This window comes from Crotalus tigris, unplaced genomic scaffold (assembly GCF_016545835.1).
Source record: "Crotalus tigris isolate CLP2741 ecotype Arizona unplaced genomic scaffold, ASM1654583v1 scf7180000018364.571795, whole genome shotgun sequence".
Classification (NCBI taxonomy): Eukaryota; Metazoa; Chordata; class Lepidosauria; order Squamata; family Viperidae; genus Crotalus; species Crotalus tigris.
In genome coordinates, this window is record NW_024096966.1 from 69,272 (window position 1) to 91,312 (window position 22,041).

The 22,041-nt window shown below is 35.4% G+C and overlaps 1 protein-coding gene across 4 annotated transcripts in view; it reads left to right on the top strand.

The window, feature by feature from the left end:
* The window catches only part of LOC120311433 (SPHK1 interactor, AKAP domain containing), a 72,911-nt gene that overhangs the window by 15,834 nt on the left and 35,036 nt on the right, over nucleotides 1-22,041 (top strand). For 2 of the 4 annotated variants that reach the window (XM_039350907.1, XM_039350908.1), the window contains exons 2-3: nucleotides 2,396-2,483; nucleotides 12,061-12,171. In XM_039350907.1, coding sequence (XP_039206841.1) covers nucleotides 2,396-2,483; nucleotides 12,061-12,171 — 199 coding nt within the window. Of the gene's footprint in view, nucleotides 1-2,395; nucleotides 2,484-12,060; nucleotides 12,172-14,041; nucleotides 16,291-22,041 lie in introns of those variants that run through there. The other 2 variants (XM_039350911.1, XM_039350909.1) reach the window with 2 other exon arrangements.

Below are 22,041 nucleotides of genomic sequence, written 5' to 3' on the forward strand. Positions count from 1 at the left end.
TGGGAGGTTATTGTAGAAAAGCAGACCAATCAAAGAAAACACTGCCATCCTGAAATGAGGGGGAAAAAATAATGCTTCTCCTAGCAAAATGTTTAGACCAATTTGAGGGCAGATGAGGTTCTGCAAGTAACCTGGAGACAAGTAATATAGAGTTTTATAGGTTACAACCAATACTTTAAACTGTGCCAGAATCCAATTGACAACTTGTGTACAGCCTGCGAAACAGATATACTACTACTACTACTACTACTACGAAGAAGAAGAAGAAGTTAGAAGGGACCTTGGAGGTCATCTAGTCCAACCCCCTGCTCAGGCAGGAAATCCTATACCATTTCAGACAAATGGCTATCTATGTGCCCACTGGCAAATATCCATGAGGACCTGGGGCACTGGTTTTGAACCAACTGAAACTTTCAAATGGTCCTTAAAAAGAACCCCATCTAAAGTGTGCTGCAGTAGTCTATATGTATGTTATAGTATATTTAGTTGTAAATAACATCCAGAATATTACTAAAGTGGTGATTGGCTCTTGTGAGCCATATGATAACGCACAGTTTCCATATTTAAGTCTATCTGACAAATTTCTTATCAGAATGCCCTATTTCTGAGAAATAGCTTTAACCTAATATTTTACTATCATGAGTTTGTAATGAATGTATCAAACAGCATGCTAACTCCATATTTTGTACATAAGCATTGACAGAAATGTACCTCAAGTTTCAAAAAAAAAAAATGTGGAAGCATTACTAGCTTCAAAAAGACCAGTCTTTATGAAACTGGCTTTATACATTTATAGGATTACAGCACTGGACTCTGTCCGGTGGGTCAATTTCCACTCCAGATTGCTATGCTGATTGCTTTTCTGTTTCAGTATCAGATTGCCAGCATCAGTATCAGATTACCAGCAGAATTATCTTATTTGTAATAATGCCAAGAAAGGGAATTCAGTCTTTGCATGATCCCAACTAATTTGGCGTGAGAAATGTCAGTTAAAAAAAATCAGTCAAGGTTCTGACTACCATAAAGGCCAACTAGCCAAATTGATGAGACTATTTCCAAAACACAATAGCACAGTGTTCTATTCTGAGGCAGCACTGCTATTCAATCATCTGGAGTTAAGACACACATTATTGGCCTTGAAAAAGCTGTCAGATCAGGTATAATCAACTGATGTGAGCTGATAGTGTTACAACAAAGTCCACATAAATCATCAGGACATATCCAGATTCAGATCAAATAGCCGTAGGAGGGAGATCACAGCCTGGAGATGGACAGGAGCAATTAAGATACTAGTGAACTTTTTTAGCTTCTGTCAAGTCTTTCTCTAATGATGGAGAATGAGTTAGCCTTATCACTGTGATAATTAGAAAATGGCCTTGACAGTTACCACCATCTAAGTGTGGGAGTTCCTTAAGAAAGAGTTTAAGCAGCCAGCCCAAGGTTTAAGATATGAATTGCTTCACTATACTATGCTATCATATTCTGTTCTGGATCCATGTTTTGTTTGAGGATTTGGCCTATTACAAGTGTTATTACAACAAAATATGGAGGAAAGTTATTTTATATGCACATAGTCATGTAACCCAATGGAAGATATTTCCTTCACAAAACAATAGGAAGGCTAAAGTCCTGCCTTCTGACTAGAAGAAAACATTAAATTCTTTCTCTTTGGGGAATCAGGATGGCAATTTTTGGTAGGTACATTTATACAGCCATAAGAGTCAGTCCTTGTGTCAAAGCTGAATTTATGTAAAGGTCTTTGCCTCATGATTTCCCATTACACTAATTCAGTAACAGTAATATTTAAGACTGGTATGAGCTTTGTCTGATGATGAATTGATCTGATAAAAATTCTCAGATAATTTCTATGAGTCCCATTCTTCAATTAACTGTTCCATGTCTGTGCTGATAGATATGGCAGCCTGCTTTGCTTCCTAAATTTAATCAACCTCCTTGTATTCTTTGCTTTGAATGGCTATAATTCACCTCTTTCCTTGGGTATGAAGCAGATTACCTAGTAAAAGATTTAGTGTGCAATTTCTTGTCTGCTGGCATAGTGAATGGATGTAACTGCTATGTAATTTGGAAGCCTCAAATTGCTTCTTTGATAGAGAAGAGAATATTTTATTGTATTGTTGAAGGTGGACAGATGCTATATCCAATGTAGTTCTGTATTTTGATTTTTATAAAAGCCAGTCAGGCCACTATTTCAGAACAGGGCTTCAATACTGAAAAAAAATATACACGTAACTAATCCCATAACTAACAGTATGATATTTTGAGCCAGGAAAAACTGCAGGAACTAGAAGGGAAAGAGGTATGAAGGATTATGAAATCATGTTTGTTTCATTTGTACCAAAATCACTGAATTATTTTTTTCTCCTTCTCTCTTCAGCAACTTTGAATGTCCCTTGATGTATGAAATTTTGCACCATGGTGACACAGATAATAGTGTCAGAAGTTCGGTCACAGCATGTAAGAAGGTAATTCCTTTTTGATGTTGTTTTAGTCAGTAATTTAGCTGTGCTGTTTACCTATTATTTCAATAGTATTTGAAATGCACATAAAGTAAACAACTAAATGAGGAAAATATTAATATCTGGATGCAATCAGCTGACCATTTGCTGAAAAATAGTTACATATTCTAAAAACGTATTTGTTCAGTTTTTATGGACAAACCTGATTATACAGTATGATGCTTCTTAGCCTATAAAAACAGTGGCTTATGATTGACTCAGACCAGTGGTGGGATTCAGAGGTTTGCACCAGTTTGGCAAAACTGGTAGCTATTTTTTTTTTGTTGCCCAGGCCTAGAATGGACTTCCAGAAGCGGCATCCACACAGAGAACCGGTTGTTCACATATTTGAATCCCACCACTGACTCAGACCCAATAGGGCTACAAATGGGTACAAATGGATACAGTGGATAAAAACACAATCAGAATTATGGACTGAAAATAAGGAAAGACAGAAGAGTTGGATCCAAATATAGTATGAAGAAGTGAATTTTGAATGTTATTTGATTCAGAAACTATTAAACCAAAACTGTCCAAAATGAAATCAGGACCCTAATTTATTCCAGAAAGACTTAGGTGTGAGCACAGGGTCTATCCATCCAGGAATCACTGCCAAACATTAAAAAAAGAAAAATGTACTATTATTTTAAAATTTTAAAATGATAGAGTGGAATATTCCAGTCCAGATCTAAATATATCAAGTACTGAAATGACCTGCAAAGATTATGTGATAATGTGTTCCTTTTGCACAATGACTGATATGGCAATTAGTTTTAAAAGTGACTGCAAAATCTCTCAAGAAGGAATCCAACTTGGGTTCTAGTCCCAGGTTCTAGATCTACTTATGTCTAAAAGACAATTGTTACATATATATAATTTTCCTAAAGATTAATATTAAACTGATAAGTAATAAATATTGAATACCCAAGTTCAAATATTCTTTTTTTTTTCAAAGATGATTTTTATTAAATTTTTGACATTTTACAAAAACAAAACAATCTTCCCCCCAACCTCCCCAACCCTCCCATTCCCTCCCCCGACCTTCCCAGAGCTGGATATAGGCTTAATTAAAATTTCATCAAAAAATCTTAAAAAAAGATATAAACCATAAATAAATCTAACATTAGTTAAAAATCTAAATACATTAATTAGAAAAATTATAAAATAATTAACAATAGTATATATATAAAAGAAACATGAATACAAAAGATAAATGTTTAGAAAAAAAAGAATGAAAAAAGGGAAAAAAGAAGAACAAAAAAAGAAAAAAAACCAAAATATTCCATTTTAAATATAAATTATTAAAAAACTAAATAATATTTTTATATCTAACTTATGTTGTATAAAATCTATTCATTTTTTCCATACCACAACATACTTCTCTTGCGATTGATCCTTCAAAAAAGCCGAAATCTTTGCCATTTCCGCCAAATAAGAAACTTTAAGAAACCACTCTTGCAAAGTAGGCAAAGATTTCTTCTTCCAACATTGCCCTACTAACAACCTTGCGGCTGTAATTAAATTTAACATCAGTGTAGTCTCCTTAGTATCACAATCAATAACGATACCTAACAAAAACAATTGTGGGGTAAATTTTACCCTCCTTCTAAAAATTCTTTGAATATTCCACCATATCTTAATCCAAAAGGCTTTTATATTTTTACACAACCACCAAATATGATAATAAGTAGCATCCAAACATCCACATCTCCAACATTTAGGCTGTAAGTCAGGATACATACGAGACATTTTTTGTGGATCAAGGTGCCATCTGTAAAACATTTTATAAAAATTCTCCCTTAAATTCTGGGCTTGTATAAATTTAACATTTCTCACCCAAATAGTTTCCCAAGTATCTAATAAAACTGGTTCACCAAAATTTTGTGCCCATTTAATCATACATTCTTTAACTAATTCTGCTTCTGAATCCAATTTTATTAACACCCCATAAATTCTCTTAATGTGAGTTCGTCTTTGATCTTTTACTTGTTTAAAAAAATTCTCATCTTCTCTAAGCAAACCCACATTACAATCTACCTTCCACCTATCCACAATTTGTCTATACTGAAACCATGAATATGTAATATTTTCTTGTGCTAAGTCTTCCAAAGATTTTAACTGCCAATTTTTACCATCCCATCTAAGTAATTGTGCATAAGAAACACTATCCATCTTAACTCCTCTCCTTATCCCCTCTATCGCATGCCATGGTATGGCCCATAATGGAATTTTAGAATCAGTTCTATAATATTTCCTCCAAACCCAAAGTAAAGAAATCCTTATAATATGAGATTTAAAAACCCTATCAACCTTTTTATTAAAAATTAAATAGGCATGCCATCCAAAAAGTAAATCCCAACCCTCCAAGAGGAGTATTTCTGCATTTGTTAAATTAACCCAATCACTAATTAATGTTAAAACCACAGCATCATAATACAATTTCAAGTTCGGTACCTTGAGTCCACCTCTCTCACGAGTATCTTACATAATTTTAAGTTTTACTCTTGGCTTTTTCCCTGCCCAAATAAATTTGTTGATACCTTTCTGCCATTCATTTAAATTAACCTCGTTCTTTAAAATAGGTATCATTTGAAATAGAAAAAGAAACTTTGGCAGAACATTCATTTTAATCACCGCAATTCTTCCCAGAAGAGATAATTGCAACTTCTCCCAATTTTTCAAATCTCTTTGTATCTTCAAATATTCTTATCACTTTGATTTATCAAGGATCACGCTTGGGTGTATTTTGCCCACAATATCTTGTATATCTTCTTATGCTATCAAGAAAAGCTAATCAACTTGACATGCACCTTTGACCATAATAGTTAACTATTTTATCAAAACAAGATCCTTGTCTTGCTTATGGTTTGAGGGGTATCCTGATTTGAATAAAATAGTAAGAAAATCATAAATAAAGAAAGCTTAGTGTCTTCTGTTGCTTATGTTAATAGGAGAAACCAATTAAAAACAATTGAACGGTGAACATTAGTACATTTGCTTGTTAATGATTACACCAGAATTCTGATGAAAATTTTAAGCTTTCCAAAATGGACCTTTGACTATCTCTGAAAAATGGGTGTATTATCTTTTAAGGATCCATAGATATCTTGCAAAGAGAAAAATAGCTAAAATTCTTGTTTATGTAGTGTGTTACATATAACTCCTGTTTCACTCTGGAAACCTTGTAAGTAAGCAAAATTTTGCCTGGTTAAGATTCTTGGTTTTAGAATATTGCGAATGCTTCCAAATTCCTATCAAATATATTGATACCTAGATTTGTGGTCAGCAGAATCACAAAACTGATTACCAGTTTTGTAGATTCATCAGAATGCAGTACTGCTGAAAACAAAGACTCATAGAGAGAAGCATTTCTGCACATTTGAATTTTTCCCATTGAGTGGTAGTTGAGTATATGGCACATGATTTGAGCGCATGGGAGTATAAAGAGACTATTAAATGAGAGAGAAGGGTGGGAGAGACAGAAAGAAGATTGTGTATATATACTTATAGAGGGGGAGGTTGTCTATACCACATTGTCATAGTTATGTAAACCCGGACCAATCTGCCATCATACTTGGCTGTCAGGGCAAAAGATTTCCAACTCCTGGCCTAGGTTTTTACTGCAGATTTTTTTTAATGACTGTGCAATCTATAAGGCATATTTTACTCCACCAAACTATGATTCACTTCCATATCGACAATAATCTCAAATAATTCAAGACACTTATTATAAGATGAGTTAATATGGAAAACATCACTGAACTTGGTTTATAAGCCATCACGGTCCATCTCCTGATCCCACACAGTATATTAACTTAAATGATTTTTTAAATGAAACTTTGTTGCTTGCGGTGGGCTAGCATAAGAAAAGAATAACATAAGCATTCCCTTCAATTTGTTTTATGTTTGTTCAGTTATTCCTAACATGAACAAAACTCATAGCATATGAGATGCCAAATATTATTTCACTGACTTCATTTTAGAAAATGCATATGGAATGAGCTCCCAAAGTCTCATCTTATTTTGCATGTTCTTTGCCATCTCTTTTTGATGAGCTGTAATTAAGCATTGCAATTAAGATGATAAGGCAAGAATAAACTGTTATCTCATGTGTGAAGAGAACCTCTATAGGGATGTATCCAATTATACATTAACTGTATTAGTCATTTAACTATGTTAACGTATGAAGTGGTCGATCTGAATTTATAGTCTGTGCACTATTAGACAGTGTTTCAATTCTCTGATTTATAATTGGAAATACAGGCCATAATAGGGGCAGATTAGACTATTTAGAAATTTCTATTCAAAATATGTCAATTAGAATTAAGGCATTTTTTTATTTTATTGTTGCTGAACAATCATGAAGTTTCAGCTTTGTATATGTGGTATATGACTTATAGGTTTGTAGATTTGCTGAGAAGATGAAGAAAATGGTATTTTAATCACAGAATTTTTTAATTCAAGATGTCCTTGGGTGTTGTGGGGATCATATATTAGTCCCCAAATATAATATATCATATATCAGATTGGGGATCAAGGGTTACATCGCAGAATAGCCAGGGCTAAAACAGTGAAGAAGATGGAGCCAGTAAAATAATAAACATGATATAACTTTATTTGACATGTAAACTAAATTAAAATACAACCAACCAACAAAGAGGAGTTTTAACTCCTCTCATGTTAAAAATCACATTGAGAGAGCAGGAAAACTGAAAGCCAATGCTTCTTAAATGATAAGCTAGTTTGAGTCAAAACAGCACAGGTCTTGATAATTTAATTCAAATGTTGCAATGATTGACATTAGAATAGGGAAGAATTAAATTGTTTGGTCTGAAAAAAATATTTCATCTGGATTTTTGTATTCCAAAATAATTGGTCTACCATAATGAGTTCTTTTGAAAAATACTTCATTATCTGAGACCTTTCAGAACAGGATGGAACTGTGTAGTCATGTAATCAAGAACAAATCTATGGTACATATTCAAGATATAGTCCTTCTGTATAACATCTAAACAATTAATTCATTAATAATTTGCACAGGGAATATACACAGACCATGCAAGAAGAGCAATGTTTCCTACTGTTATGTCCTATTCTGTTCTTTGTTAGATTTATACTCCACTTTTCCTCAAAATTTATGCATACAGCAGCAAATTTATTCAGCCAAAGTTGCCCAATAAGTTTCCATTACTAAGAGTGGACATGAACCTCAGCTTTCCTAGTCCTAGTCCAATACTCTAACCACTATTCCACACTGACATACAATAGTGGTTTTGAAACCTTATTTTCCCCCTCCACCATAGACTTGTGACTTTGGTTGTTTGACATTATAGAAAGGACTCAAAATTTTAAGATTCTTCCAATTAAGTTTCTTCTAATCCAAGCTTTCAAAAGCTGTTCTGTTCAGATCCAGAACTTCAGGCCTGTTGTACCTCTTTGGGGAATAATTTTAGATCATTCTATTTTACTTAAGAAATCAATTTGGAAAATTGATTTCTAGTTTGGAAAAAATTCAGAGAAAAGCAACTAAGATGATTAAAGGCCTGGAGACTAAAACATAAAAAGAACGGCTGCAGAACTTGGGCTTGGCTAGTCTAAAGAAAAGAAGAAATAGGGAGACATGATAGCAGTATTCCAGTATTTGAGGGGCTGCCACCAAAAAGAGGGGGTCACGTTATTCACCAAAGCATCAGAGGGCAGGAGAAGAAACAATGGTTGGAAACTGATCAAAGAGAGAAGCAACCTGGAATTAAGGAGAAACTTCCTGACAGTGAGGACAATTAACCAGTGGAACAGCTTGCCTCCAAAAATCAGGGGCGATCCATCACTAGAGATTTTCAAGAAGAGGTTAGACAGTCACTTGTCTGAGATATATAGGTCCTCCTGCTTGACCAGGGAGCTGGACTAGAAGACCTCCAAGGTCCCTTTCATATTCTATTCTATTCTATTCTATTCTATTCTATTCTATTCTATTCTATAAGTTTTTAAAAAGTGAAAAATAAATGGGTTGACCCACTTTTGATTTTTTTTCTTAGTACATGATTTAAAGCTTATAATTTTAGGCCACATTAGTTAACTGCTTCCATTTTTACAGCATAACATTGAACATGTGAGATATCTGGTCCTAATTATTAGTATATTATGATCAACCATTCTTTTACCATTACAGATGTATTATGAAGATATGCATCACTGAAAATTTCATACAAAGGGAAGGAAAATCTATCTAGCCTTCAGTTTTGTACCTGCAGATTTAAAATAAATCCATAAGAACTTATTTCCATGTCTCTATTCATCTGTGTGCAATTTTATTTTTCTTTTTGAATTCCGTATGATAATTTGTCAGATAAAAATTAGCATATTTTAATAACATGAAAAGTTACCTTAGGATGTTTGGAAATAAATCCTGTTATTCTCACCAGAAACTATTACATTACAATGAATCTTAATTTTTTTTTCTCCTACTACACCCTTAGATAGCTCGTAGCAAAATTTCATTTCCACATATGAATAACTAACTGCTTTTGTTTTCCTCATTTCTTCTATGTGAGTGCTTGTTTTATAGAAATTTCATCTACCTGAATTAAGACATATAGACTTATGGAGAGTCCAACTTCCCTAAAATTCAATTGATACTCCTTTCAGTACCTTATTGTACAGAGTGGTCATGCATAACATTATCTGCTATTCCTTAACTGATAACCATTTCCATAGGCTGTTTCTAAATATTGGAAACCGTTTCCCTCTGATATTTATATTCAACTCTCAAAGTTTCCAGCCAACACTGGAAAAGAAACTGCCAATAGGTCATTGACATGGAAATAGTGTTTTACCCCATAAAAAGAAATGCTGACAAATTATGATCCTATTTAAGTTACCAGATTGAACTAGCATCTTCAGAAGCGTTCAATTAGCAGCAATTCCTGCTCTTTACAAACCAAGAAACCATGCTTAGAGTGCTGCAACAAGCTAGGTTTTTAAAACACAGTTAAATGTAATAGTTCTGAAGCAGTTAAATTATCAGTTTGAATAAAACAGGAAGCTAACATTTATTTTAAAATTTCCTGATGTACTGTATATGTTTCCACTGGAACACAGGGCAATGGAAATATTACTTGTACAGTCAAAAGGCTTGATTATATCTCGTTACTGAAACAGGTATAATTATCTGAATTCTCACAAAGTTATTTAAGAAGGAGAAATTGTTTTTAGGTTAAAAAAAGGTAGACTCTTAGGTAAAGTTCTATAATAGATAAAATTAGAAAATATATTTCAGCAAATACTTTGCTTTTCACCATGCACACATGTGTCTCTAAATATAGATATACATTTAATTTCTTCTTGAACAATTGTTCTAACTCAATTTTAGATTTTGCATTGCCACTGATTACTTGATTTCATTAGTTAATAAACTGGTATTTTCAGAAGGCCTTTCTAGTCAATTTATCTCATGCTATTCAATTTCTGATTGAAAATATGAGTCGCTCTTCTATATTATAGATACCATGTCTCAAAGATGATACTATTTATGCCCCAGCAGTAGAAATATTAGAAATATTCTAGTGTCATCAAGAATTTTACAGAGTTTTATTCTTGGAGTACCCCCAAAAGCAGCCAATAAGATTTTGCTTACTTGGCATAGGCCTCAGGCTGATATTTGGAAGGAAAAAAACAAAATAAAATGAGGAATGCAATGCAGTGGAAGGAACACAGCTGTCTGAAATCCATTAAGGAGTAATCCACAGTGTAACTTGTTATTGATACAGTTTTTTTATTTATATCCAATTATCCTACAACTTTTTGGCAGACAGTATAATGACACATTTACTAAACTAGACCTACCATAGAATGGAACTTTTAATATCTCTTTCCTGCCATCTAGTGCTCATCCAGATTTCTAAATGTCAGACCTGGCACCTCTTGCCTCATGTCTTACAATTGTTGTTGTTTCCCCCAGAAAGTTCTATTCCTGCAAACCCAGTGGCCATAATAGTCAATGAAAATCTGGAACAGTAATCGCTTTGTCTTTTCTGCAAAAGAATTAGTATCTCAGGTCTTTTTATTGCTATCTAGTAATAATCTGAAGTTTTGCAGACCAGTTATATATAAGCTTAGTAACAATAACAGTAAAATAATAATAGTACTGTACTACGAGGGTGCTATATTTCACATATTACTTGGAATTTATGCAAGGGCTGTAAATGTGATTTTAAAAGTTCTGGCCCATTAACTAGCATAGCCCCTAAAGGGAGAAATAAAGTATCATAATGTGGTTTAGTCTGCATGCCTTACACAAATATTCATTTTTCATCAGTTTATAGTTGTTATTATAGAATAGTTGTAGTTTATTTTTCATCATAATTTTTCTCTTTCTTTCTAGTAGCTTTAATGCACTACTATGATGCATAGTTTTGATCATGACAATTTGCATCCTGTTGAAATGGGGGATGCTGGGCACTTCCCTTCTCATCATTTGGAATCATAAACACATTTTCCTACAAGATTTTATTTGCAAACAAATGTAGTGTGACTATTTATAATTTCAAACTAGCATTAGCATTTGAAAAATAAGGCCTCTCAATGAAAGGAGGCAAAATCATTTTTATATAAAACGATAATGTCTCTTTCGTAAGAAAGTAAGTAACATACCAGGCTGCATTTTTAAAAGATTATTTAGTGGCATTCCAATAATTGGAAAAGGTTTTGCTTTAAGGCATTGTTCATCAACCACCAGCCCTTCAGAGACTACCATACTAAGAATGTCAAGGCAGGAAGAGAGTTTGGAGTTTAAGAATATAAAAATTTCTTCATTGGCTATGATTAAAGATGAGTTGGAGCATCCTCCAAGATTGTGATAAAGAAGTTGGGAAAAAGATTTTATTTCTAATCCAACCCAGATAATTGACAATGATTTAATTAAGCCATAAATTAATTATTAGTTTTGTAGTTTATACTTGGATTACTTTAATCTAGAGCTTTCCATTGCTTTTATACTGAAATGAATAATTAAATTTTAATTCCAGATTATGGTATGAAATTAGAATGATTGTGATATTCTCCATTCTATCATAATAGAATACATCTTAATTAGTTTTCCTTGAATAGATGTAAATTGTAGATAAAGTAATCACAACACATGCACATACTATCTATTGATCTCTCCTGTACTAAATCATAATTTGTTTAATTGGTTTTTTTTAATTTACTGCAGTTGATTTATTGTAGCATCTTTAAATGGCATGGGTGATAATAAAATTATTTTGAGAACCTCCTTTAGCAATGCAGCCTAGAAGTAAGGATAAATTTCTTGACACTGAAAACAATTTATCAGTGGAACAGCTTGCCTCCAGAAGTTGTGGGTCTCCATTACTGAGGTTTTCAAGAAGAGATTGAATTTGTCCGGAATGACATAGTGTCTCCTGTTTGAGCAAAGACCTCCAAGGACCCTTGCAACTCTCTTATTCTGCATTGTATATAATGCTGTATTCAAGCTCATGATTTCATTTTGAGAAGGACTATGAATTGTTTTTTTTTTTAAAAACAGGTTCTTTGCAGTAACAGCCTGCTAGAATCAACAGACTATTGGCTCCAAAATCAGAAGTCACCAAGTCGAATTGGCATCATGGAGGATAAGATGGATAAGAATTGCACTTCTGTAAGTCCTTTGTAGAGGAGGATATGTATAATCATAGCTCTGAAAGGCATTTGTCACAATAAAATTGCATATAAATTAGTTAAAGAAAAATAATGCCTAATGGAATTATGATTATTACTGAAATGAAATGAAATGAAAGTTATTCAATTATATAATTATGGTTTTGTTGTTGGAATTGGCGTCTATGATCTGGCAGTTGTTTTTCCCTTTAGGGAGAAGGAGAACATGGGATTCAGGAGGAAAGAACTATGCATGCCAAAGAAGATAGGACAAACAATTACTGTCATTTCATTTAATATTTTAATTTATGTTCTTAGAAATGAGGCATGGATTTTTTTGGGGTGGGGACAGGAGAATAAAGAAACAGAAAGGTATAGACTTAACCAAAGCAACCAAGAAAAGGTCTTACTTGATACAATGAAGATAAGTGTGGTGTGACTAAGAGGGATATTTAATGATACCGTAGAATCTAGGGTAGTGGTTCTCAACCTGTGGGTCGGGAACCCATTTGGGGTCGAACGACCATTTCACGGGGGTCGCCAAACAACGCAGTCCGCCATTTTTTTCCCCTTTTCCTTAGCTGTGCTACTCCCTTTTATTCTATTGGCTTTTGAAAGCCAATAGAATAGACTCTCTTGAATAGAGTCTAATTCTATTGGCTTTCAAAAGCCAATAGGAATTGTCCAGGCTGTCTCTGCCCTGCTGAGCCCACCAAAAGTCCCATTCTGCAAACGGTGCTGCACCAGTTGAGTAGTCCTCGACTTAGGACCAGTTGAGTAGTCCTCGACTTACGACCGGTTGGGGGTCGCGGCATTAAAAAGGTTGAGAACCACTGATCTAGGGCATAGATGGAACTGCTTACCAAGAGAAACAAAGAGAGCCTTAAAATACAAAGTGTAGAAACAAAAAAAGATCATTGGTTTAGGAGATTTCTAAGCAAATTTATAAATGCTTTTTGAAGTCTATTCTAATTAAGGAATAGAGTATGCATCTAAACTGAAATATTACATTTATTAATTTTGTTCTTAAAATAACTCTGAATTGCCATCAGTATTATTTATAAATATTTTAGAAGAGTCATCTCCAATCTGAAAACTTTCACATGCATGGGATCATAGTACCCATAATTTCAAGCCATATTGGTCAAGATTTAGAGTTTTAAAAATTAGCTTTGCATCTTTTGGTTGTATCCTCTCTGTTCGTTTGAAACCTAAGTTATTATTAGTAATTATATATTTTTAGTGCTAATCTGCTGCTTAGTGCTTAATTTTGAAACACCTTAATTACATTTCACCAAGGAAAAAGAAAAAAATAGTTTCAGGAAGTTAGTGCTATAGCAATAAAAAGCCATGGCTATTTCCTGAGGATAGTTTCTCAGAACTTCACAGTTTTGCAAATAGAAAGCTAATGCTTTGCTTTAAATGATTAGATTCATAGGGTCCTAATGATAGTTAATAATACTGATTACTTCCAAGATAAATGTTCTCTGCTTCAGCTTTGCACATGTCCATTGCTGCAATTTGATCACAGTACTGGTTCATCTGCTTTATGCCTGTCTGTTAATTATTTGCTGCCTAAAAGGGGGAGTCAGGATAATTAACTTACCGTAAATGCCGGCGTACAAGGCGACCCGGCATATAAGACGACCCCCGTCTTTATAGCTGGGCCGCATTCCTAGAACGTCGTCTTATACGCTGGAAACTACCAGTATTTCCGGCGTATAAGACGACTCGGCGTATAAGACGACCCCCATCTTTGGCGCCGATTTCAGCGCTCACGGAAGTCGCCTTATACGCCGGCATTTACGGTATGTAAAAAAAAACGTATCTGATTTTCCCAACCTGATGATATAGTACATAGCATAAATTATGGAATGAGTATATAATTTCCTTATTTTATATATTCATTACATTTTTCTTCTGGGACCTCAAAATAACACACTAGGGTTTCCTTCCTTATTTTGTTATCACAATAACCCTGTGAGCTAAGTTGGCATGAAAGATGATGATTGGTCTAAACCAGTCAAACTGCCGGCCCATGGGCCGGATGTGTCATGCCAAAACCGCACCCACACCATTGCTGGCAATGGGGAAAAGTCCCAATATGTCGCGTGACGTCACGTGATGTCGCGAGTTTGGTTTGGTCTAAACTTATCCTATTCATGGTCAACTGACTTATTTTATTTATTCTATGCCATTGAAAATAAATCCCAAGTTTACTTATACAAGAAATATAAATACATTGTTCTTTCATGTCATGTTTTTTACCCCAGTCATTTTGCAGCTGAAAGTCTATTTGTTCTCTCCATTTTAGACATTGTAGAGTGGATAGAACCAATCCTTATTCTTGCTCTCTTTTGACTATGGCTCCTACTTAAGGATAGATCATTACTCAGTTTTAATAAAATTATGAAGACAAAGAGTTGACCTCTGTTACCCATATGCATGGTGTCATTTTGCATGTTAAAGGACATGCAGTTGCAGCAGCTAAAATAGCATCTTTAGAAGGAGGTAGTCAGATACAGTTACACAGAGCATTCTGAATAGTTTCATTGACTTTATATAATGGAATTGTTTCTGGAAACTCTGTAAAAATTCCAACTGATATATAAATTTATCCTCAGAAAATATTTTAACAATTTAAAGAAATATCCATATAAATAAAAATCTCAAACCTCACTAACAATGAAAATAATTTTAGTGGTTGTCCATCTTTGAGTTATACTACAATAACTGGGTATTTAGAAAAGCTATAAGTAGTGGTATCCAGCAGGCCATTTGGTTGCTGTGTGTTTGGTGGGGATTTGTAGTTATCATTTTACAAACATGATATACAGTATCTGTGATCTTTTTGAAATGGAATGCCAGGGAGAATTTAATTTAGCTTTTACCTGTGCAATGTTATGATTTGGTGCTATTTTGAATCAAAAAACTCAGTGGGGCCAAAATTATTTCAGGTATAAACAAGAAGTGCCCTGCTAATTCTTAACATATGCTACCAAAGGAAGCAGATGGCAAGCATGACATGAATATTTATTGGCATATTTTTCTTAAGGATTTGTCAGAAGTGACAATTAATTACATTAGAACCAAAAAGTAGTCACCTTTCATTACAACAAAAGATTCATAATTATTTCTAAATGCTATGAAATATGCATAAAAGGTTCTGTATGACCATGCCAAGTATTTATATGAAGAACAACTTGTAATATATTTATAAATTTACTGGGACATTTTTGAGATCGCATGATGGTGTAGAAACAAAAAGATAAAGTTAAGGTGAAAGCTAAATTTAATTGTTTTGATTTATATTTAAGTTAAAGGAATTTAAGTCAATGCAATTAATATTACAATTCCCTATTTATTCAATGATTCCCCTGTTCTGTGACATTTTAATTTGCAGTTTTGTGCCATATATTCTAGTGATTATATCCAGTAATTTTGGAAGTCACTATGTATCAACCAATCCATTATGGCATGTTTAACAAGCCATGATTCAAATAATTTTGGGGTAGGGTGAAGCAGAAAACTGAGGTCTGAATGAAGCAGCACTGCTTTGCAGAACTACCTTCACTTCTCTTGAAGGAGAATACAATTTGTGGCAGCATTTTGACTTGAAAAAGGCATCAATCTTGATGCTTATAATTAACTCATTGAAGCATGCAGCTCCATCATTCCTGGCTGCTTTGCTTTAGCTGAAGTCCTTTATCACAGCTTGCCCATGCCCAGCCTTTGGAAGACCAACTGAGTTGAAAGGTACCTTAACTGAGCCTTCAGCTGAAGAGAAATATCTTTTTGAGACTTCAGGTAGTTCCTCAACGCCTGAAGAGAAGGGATGCTCCTCTTCATAGGAGGACATAGGTTTTAGAATGGACAAGTGTTGGGCAAATGAGTGAGCATGACAATTTCAGAATCATTACTGGAAACAGAAGAACTACTTAAAGTGACTAATTCTCTGCCTTCTGCTGAACAATAGGTTATTTTGTCAACTACCATCTGAATGTCAAGTGTTTCAAACAGAAAGTTATTTTGCTGCAGGTAGAAATGTTTTTATTTTTCTAGGTTCTGCATTTTAATGAGCCTAACCCAAAGGGAGAAATATAACAATCCAGAAATAGAGGTGAGGGAGAATTCCTTCATTTATGCTGCCCAAGTTATTTTCTAAGTAATGTTGAAAATCAGCTTTTTTTTAACACCCTTTTGAATTGAATGAATAAGATCTGTAAAATTCATTGCTAGAGGTTTTTCTATGTTTTATACCTCACTTTAGATTAATGTTTTTTTTCCTGATGTTTTTTTTTTTGCCTTCTTGAATCTAAATCTGAATTAATTATGGAAAACACCTGAAGTATGGTTGTTAATTGCCTTCAAGTATAGATGATTTTGCTTTTAAAACTTTAGTTTACTATGTTTTTTTTTTCTTTACTCCAAGGGTAAGTAATCTTTATAACTCTGAAGGCTATTAGTAGTTCTGAATGGTGCATCAAAGCCATATGTGTTTGTTTGTGTGTGTGCGTTCCTTTACAATTTAATACTTGGTGAGCAGTAAAATTCCACAATACATATCCACAGTTCCTGAAAAATAGTCAAATTCCAAAGTTTTGATACTAATTCAAAATTACAGTAACATCTTTAACATGTGAAGGTTTTCCCACAAATATGCTAATATATATTAATTTACTATACTAATTGGAAAAGTGATATTATTCTAGAGGTCAGGGAATGGTTGTCAGAAATGTCTATCTGTTCTGGAAGAGGCAATACTTTCTATCAAAGGATGCAGCAATATGTGTTATTATGGCAGAGATTCTGTGATGCCTTACAATAATTTCATGCATTGTTCATATTATAGTAGTGAATTGGTAAACCAATGACTGTTGATAAGTATAAAATATAAGATTTTATTTCAGTTCCTTCTTAGTTTGTATCTTTTCATTTGCATTTTTACTTTAAAGGTTTAAGTTTAAAGATTGTTTTTTGGGGGGAAAACAATAATTTTAAAATATATTTTCATTTTCTTTATTAATCTGTGCTGCAGAAATTCTGATCACTATTAGATAGCACCAAAGAGATACAGAAAATTCTTTTTTTTTCTGTCATAGTATGATTACGTGCATTTTTATAGCACAGATTTGGTAGGCCAACTTTTAAATAAAAAGAAATTAAATACAAAGCTGACATGCTGCCAAGCAGGACACAGCTTTAGCATAGTTATTTACGGAAACGCCTTGGGGCCCCTTAAAGGTCCCATTAATATAAGCGAGAGTATCTAGAGTGCCTCCTGTTAAATGGATAGTTTGTGATGGGCCATGCCACTGAGCAGTCATTCTGTTAATAGTAAATTCTCCCATGGCAGTTTTCTTTTAAGAGCATCCAACAGATGTTCTTAAAATTCCTAATTGCTCCAGGCCTAAATGTATGAAGATAACCAGTGTTTCTGAAATTTCATATTGCAGTTATCATTTTTTTTATTTCTTAAAGTTTCAGATTTCTTTCTCCATCCTTTCTGTAACTACTTCTTACTAAGTGAATTAATTTTCAATAGAACTATATGCTATTTTTAAAATCTTGCTAACCAAGTTTCACCCAAGTTAAGACTTGACAGGTGTCTACCTTGCCTCAAATCCAAATGCTGATGAACAATGCCTCTCATGATTCAGCTATTCTCTGTTAAAGAATCTCAGTGTAGTTTGCTTCAAGGTTTGGGCATTATGTTTCATGGCAGCTGTGTGGAATAAGAAGTATAATGGTGATATAACTCACCCCCAACATATAGCTGGGAAGATGGGCTGATGACATTCTTACCATGTTATTTAGGTAGGGAAGTGAATAAGAATAAGGGAGTTCTCAACTTATTTAGAAGGGCATCTGGTTGAGCTCCATCCAACAGCCCCAACTCTATCCCAAAGTAAGGGATTGCTTTTATCTGTTGTGAATATCCAAAATTGTTTAAATGAGATAAGTGGCCATATGGCAGGGGTCCTCAACCTTGGCAACTTTAAGAGTTGTGGACTTCAACTCCCAGAATTCCACAACTCTTAAAGTTGCCAAGGTTGAGGACCCCTGCCATATATATTGAAATAATAATAACAACAACAACTACTACTTGTTACTGCACTGATTATTCTGTCAACAATACTGAATATGTTAGCCCATGACTATCAAATATCAAAAACATCTGCCAGGTTATCCCACTTTCTTTACATGAATGATTTAGGTTGATTGGGGGGGGGGAATCTGAAATAGAATCGCTGCTCAACACTGTCTGTACACACAGTCAAAATACTGCGGGGGAGTTTAGACTAAACAAATGTGCCATTTTCATCATTGACAGAGGAAAAATAATGAAAATTGAAGGAATCAATATGCCTTATGAAATAATATCAAGAATCTGAATGAATATGAACATTACAAATACCTGGGCATCTTCAAACTGACAACATCGAGCACACTGAAGTCAAGAAGAAAGATCTTAAAGTCCAAGCTCAATTTGGAAATACTATCAAGGCAAATAACACCTGGGCAATTCCAGTGAATATATGCACAGCTGGAATAGTGGATTGGACCCAAGTTGAATAATAGGATAGGAAGACTAGTAAATAATGACAATGAATCATGCCCTTCATCCATGCAGGTATATTGATAGACTGTACTTACCAAGGAAATAGGTGCACCAGACAGTTGAACAAGAAAAAAAGAGCAGTGGAAGAATATCTGGATGGTGAACAAGATGAAACCACTAAACCAGGAAAGCTTACTGAGTGCTGGAGTGCTGGAGAGAATATATATATGTAGGTCATTGGTTGTTCGGGTTTTCTCCCGCGTAAAATTGGAAGTGTCTTGGCGACGTTTCGATGAAGTCCCATTCGTCATCTTCAGGCTGGTGTTTTCAGCTTTGTGCTTCGAGCAGCAATGTGTGGTCTTAGCTGTTTCTTCCTTTTAACTGCCAGTGGGGGTATGAACTGATTGGGTGGGAGCTTGGCTGTGTTCTGATTGGGTGGAGGTGTGTTCTGATTGGTTAGGGGCTGGCTGTGCTCTGATTGGCTGGGGGTTGGCTGTGCTCTGATTGGCTGGGGGGTTGGCTGTGCTCTGATTGGCTGGGGGAGTGTTCTGTTTGGTTGTGCTCAGGTTAGTCTGAGTTGCAGAGGGGTTTAAGATTTTGGGCTGCCTTGCTATTTTTTGGCTTCGCGTTCGTGGTCGTGCCTCCTCTTCATGGAGGGTGTCAGTTTGCTTCATGTATGGATTGGAGGGGTTTAAAGTGGCTAATGATGCAGCTGTGGTCTGGCTTCTGGTTTGTGGTCGTGCCTCATCATCGGTGTGGCTTTGGGTTTGTTTTTTGTGTGGATGTGTGGTGGTGACATCCTGTGTGGTTTTTGTGAGTGTGGGTCTGGTATCATTTTTTGTGTTAGGGAGTCGTTTGTCAATAAGGGCGGGTTTCCAAATGGCTGGTAGGCGGGAGGTATCATCTCGCTTGTTCATGCTGTGTGGGCGTTTTTCTATCTCGATGGCTTCTCTGATTATTCTGTTATTAAAATGTTCACTTTTGGCAATGGTTCTGGTATTTTTAAAGTCAATTTCATGTCCTGTGGCTTTAAGGTGTTGGACCAGGGAAGATGTTGGTTCCTCTTTTTTGACTGAGTTCTTATGTTCTTCAATGCGTGCACTTATTCTTCTGTTGGTTTGTCCGATGTATGTGGTGGGACAAGTGGTGCATGGGATTTCGTATACTCCTTGATTTTCTAATTCAATTTTATCTTTGGGGTTTCTAAGGATGGTGGATATTTTTCTGTTTGTGCAGAATGCTGTTTTGATGTTGTGTTTATGGAGGATCTTACTGATTCTGTCTGTGGTGCCTTTTATGTATGGGAGGAGGGCTTTGCCGTTTTCTTGTTCTTTGTCTTGGATTTTAGTGGGGGTTTCTTTTTGGATTAGGTTTGTAATCTTATTTCTATGGAATCCATTGGATGTTAGTACATTGGTGAGAGTGTGTAGTTCGGGTTTTAGGTGTTGTTCGTCAGCTAAGCGTTTTGTTCTGGAGATGAGTGTCTTGGCTACAGAGTTGATCTGTGCTGGGTGGTGGTGTGAGAGAGCGTGCAGATAGCGGTTTGTGTGTGTTTTCTTCTGGTAGATGGTGTGTCCTGCCTGTATCAGCTCAATCTAGAGCCATCCACAAGCCATCCACAATCTCCTCCCCCTGTCTCTCTCCTGATAGCTAACAGAGTGGGAGAGAACCTGTGGCTTAGAGGTTATAACAACTGCCTAACATGCAGATAAGTCCAGGTTCGAATCTCAGAAGAGTAAGTCTGGCTGAAGAGAGTTAATGGAACTCGAAATAGCTATACCAGTTCTCTCTTTATTCTTTGTTAGCAACCTAAAAATGTAAAATGATGTCGCAGTTGGCGACTGCTGCTTGTGGATGGCTCTAGATTGAGCTGATACAGGAAAAAGAAAAAGAAAAAGAAAGAAGATTTCTTTCTCCCATATTTGGGCTGACAGGGTGTACATTCAAGATATATATATATATATATATATATATATATATATATATATATATGTATGTGTGTGTGTGTGTGTGTGTGTGTGTGTGTGTGTGTGTCTTTGGTGTTCGGGTTTTCTCCTGCGTAAAATTGGAAGTGTCTTGGCGAACGTCATTCGTGTTTCAGCTTCGTTGCTTTGAGCAGCAATGTGTGGTCTTAGCTGTTTCTTCCTTTTAACTGCCAGTGGGGGTATGAACTGATTGGGTGGGAGCTTGGCTGTGTTCTGATTGGGTGGAGGTGTGTTCTGAATGGTTAGGGGCTTGGCTGTGCTCTGATTGGCTGGGGGAGTGTTCTGTTTGGTTGTGCTCAGGTTAGTCTGAGTTGCAGAGGGGTTTAAGATTTTGGGGTTAGGGAGTCGTTTGTCAATAAGGGCGGGTTTCCAAATGGCTGGTAGGCGGGAGGTATCATCTCGCTTGTTCATGCTGTGTGGGCGTTTTTCTATCTCGATGGCTTCTCTGATTATTCTGTTATTAAAATGTTCACTTTGGGCAATGGTTCTGGTATTTTTAAAGTCAATTTCATGTCCTGTGGCTTTAAGGTGTTGGACCAGGGAAGATCTTCCACCACCACCCAGCACAGATCAACTCTGTAGCCAAGACACTCATCTCCAGAACAAAACGCTTAGCTGACGAACAACACCTAAAACCCGAACTACACACTCTCACCAATGTACTAACATCCAATGGATTCCATAGAAATAAGATTACAAACCTAATCCAAAAAGAAACCCCCACTAAAATCCAAGACAAAGAACAAGAAAACGGCAAAGCCCTCCTCCCATACATAAAAGGCACCACAGACAGAATCAGTAAGATCCTCCATAAACACAACATCAAAACAGCATTCTGCACAAACAGAAAAATATCCACCATCCTTAGAAACCCCAAAGATAAAATTGAATTAGAAAATCAAGGAGTATACGAAATCCCATGCACCACTTGTCCCACCACATACATCGGACAAACCAACAGAAGAATAAGTGCACGCATTGAAGAACATAAGAACTCAGTCAAAAAAGAGGAACCAACATCTTCCCTGGTCCAACACCTTAAAGCCACAGGACATGAAATTGACTTTAAAAATACCAGAACCATTGCCAAAAGTGAACATTTTAATAACAGAATAATCAGAGAAGCCATCGAGATAGAAAAACGCCCACACAGCATGAACAAGAGAGATGATACCTCCCGCCTACCAGCCATTTGGAAACCCGCCCTCATTGACAAACGACTCCCTAACACAAAAAATGATACCAGACCCACACTCACAAAAACCACACAGGAGGTCACCACCAAACATCCACGCAAAAAACAAACCCAAAGCCACACTGACTA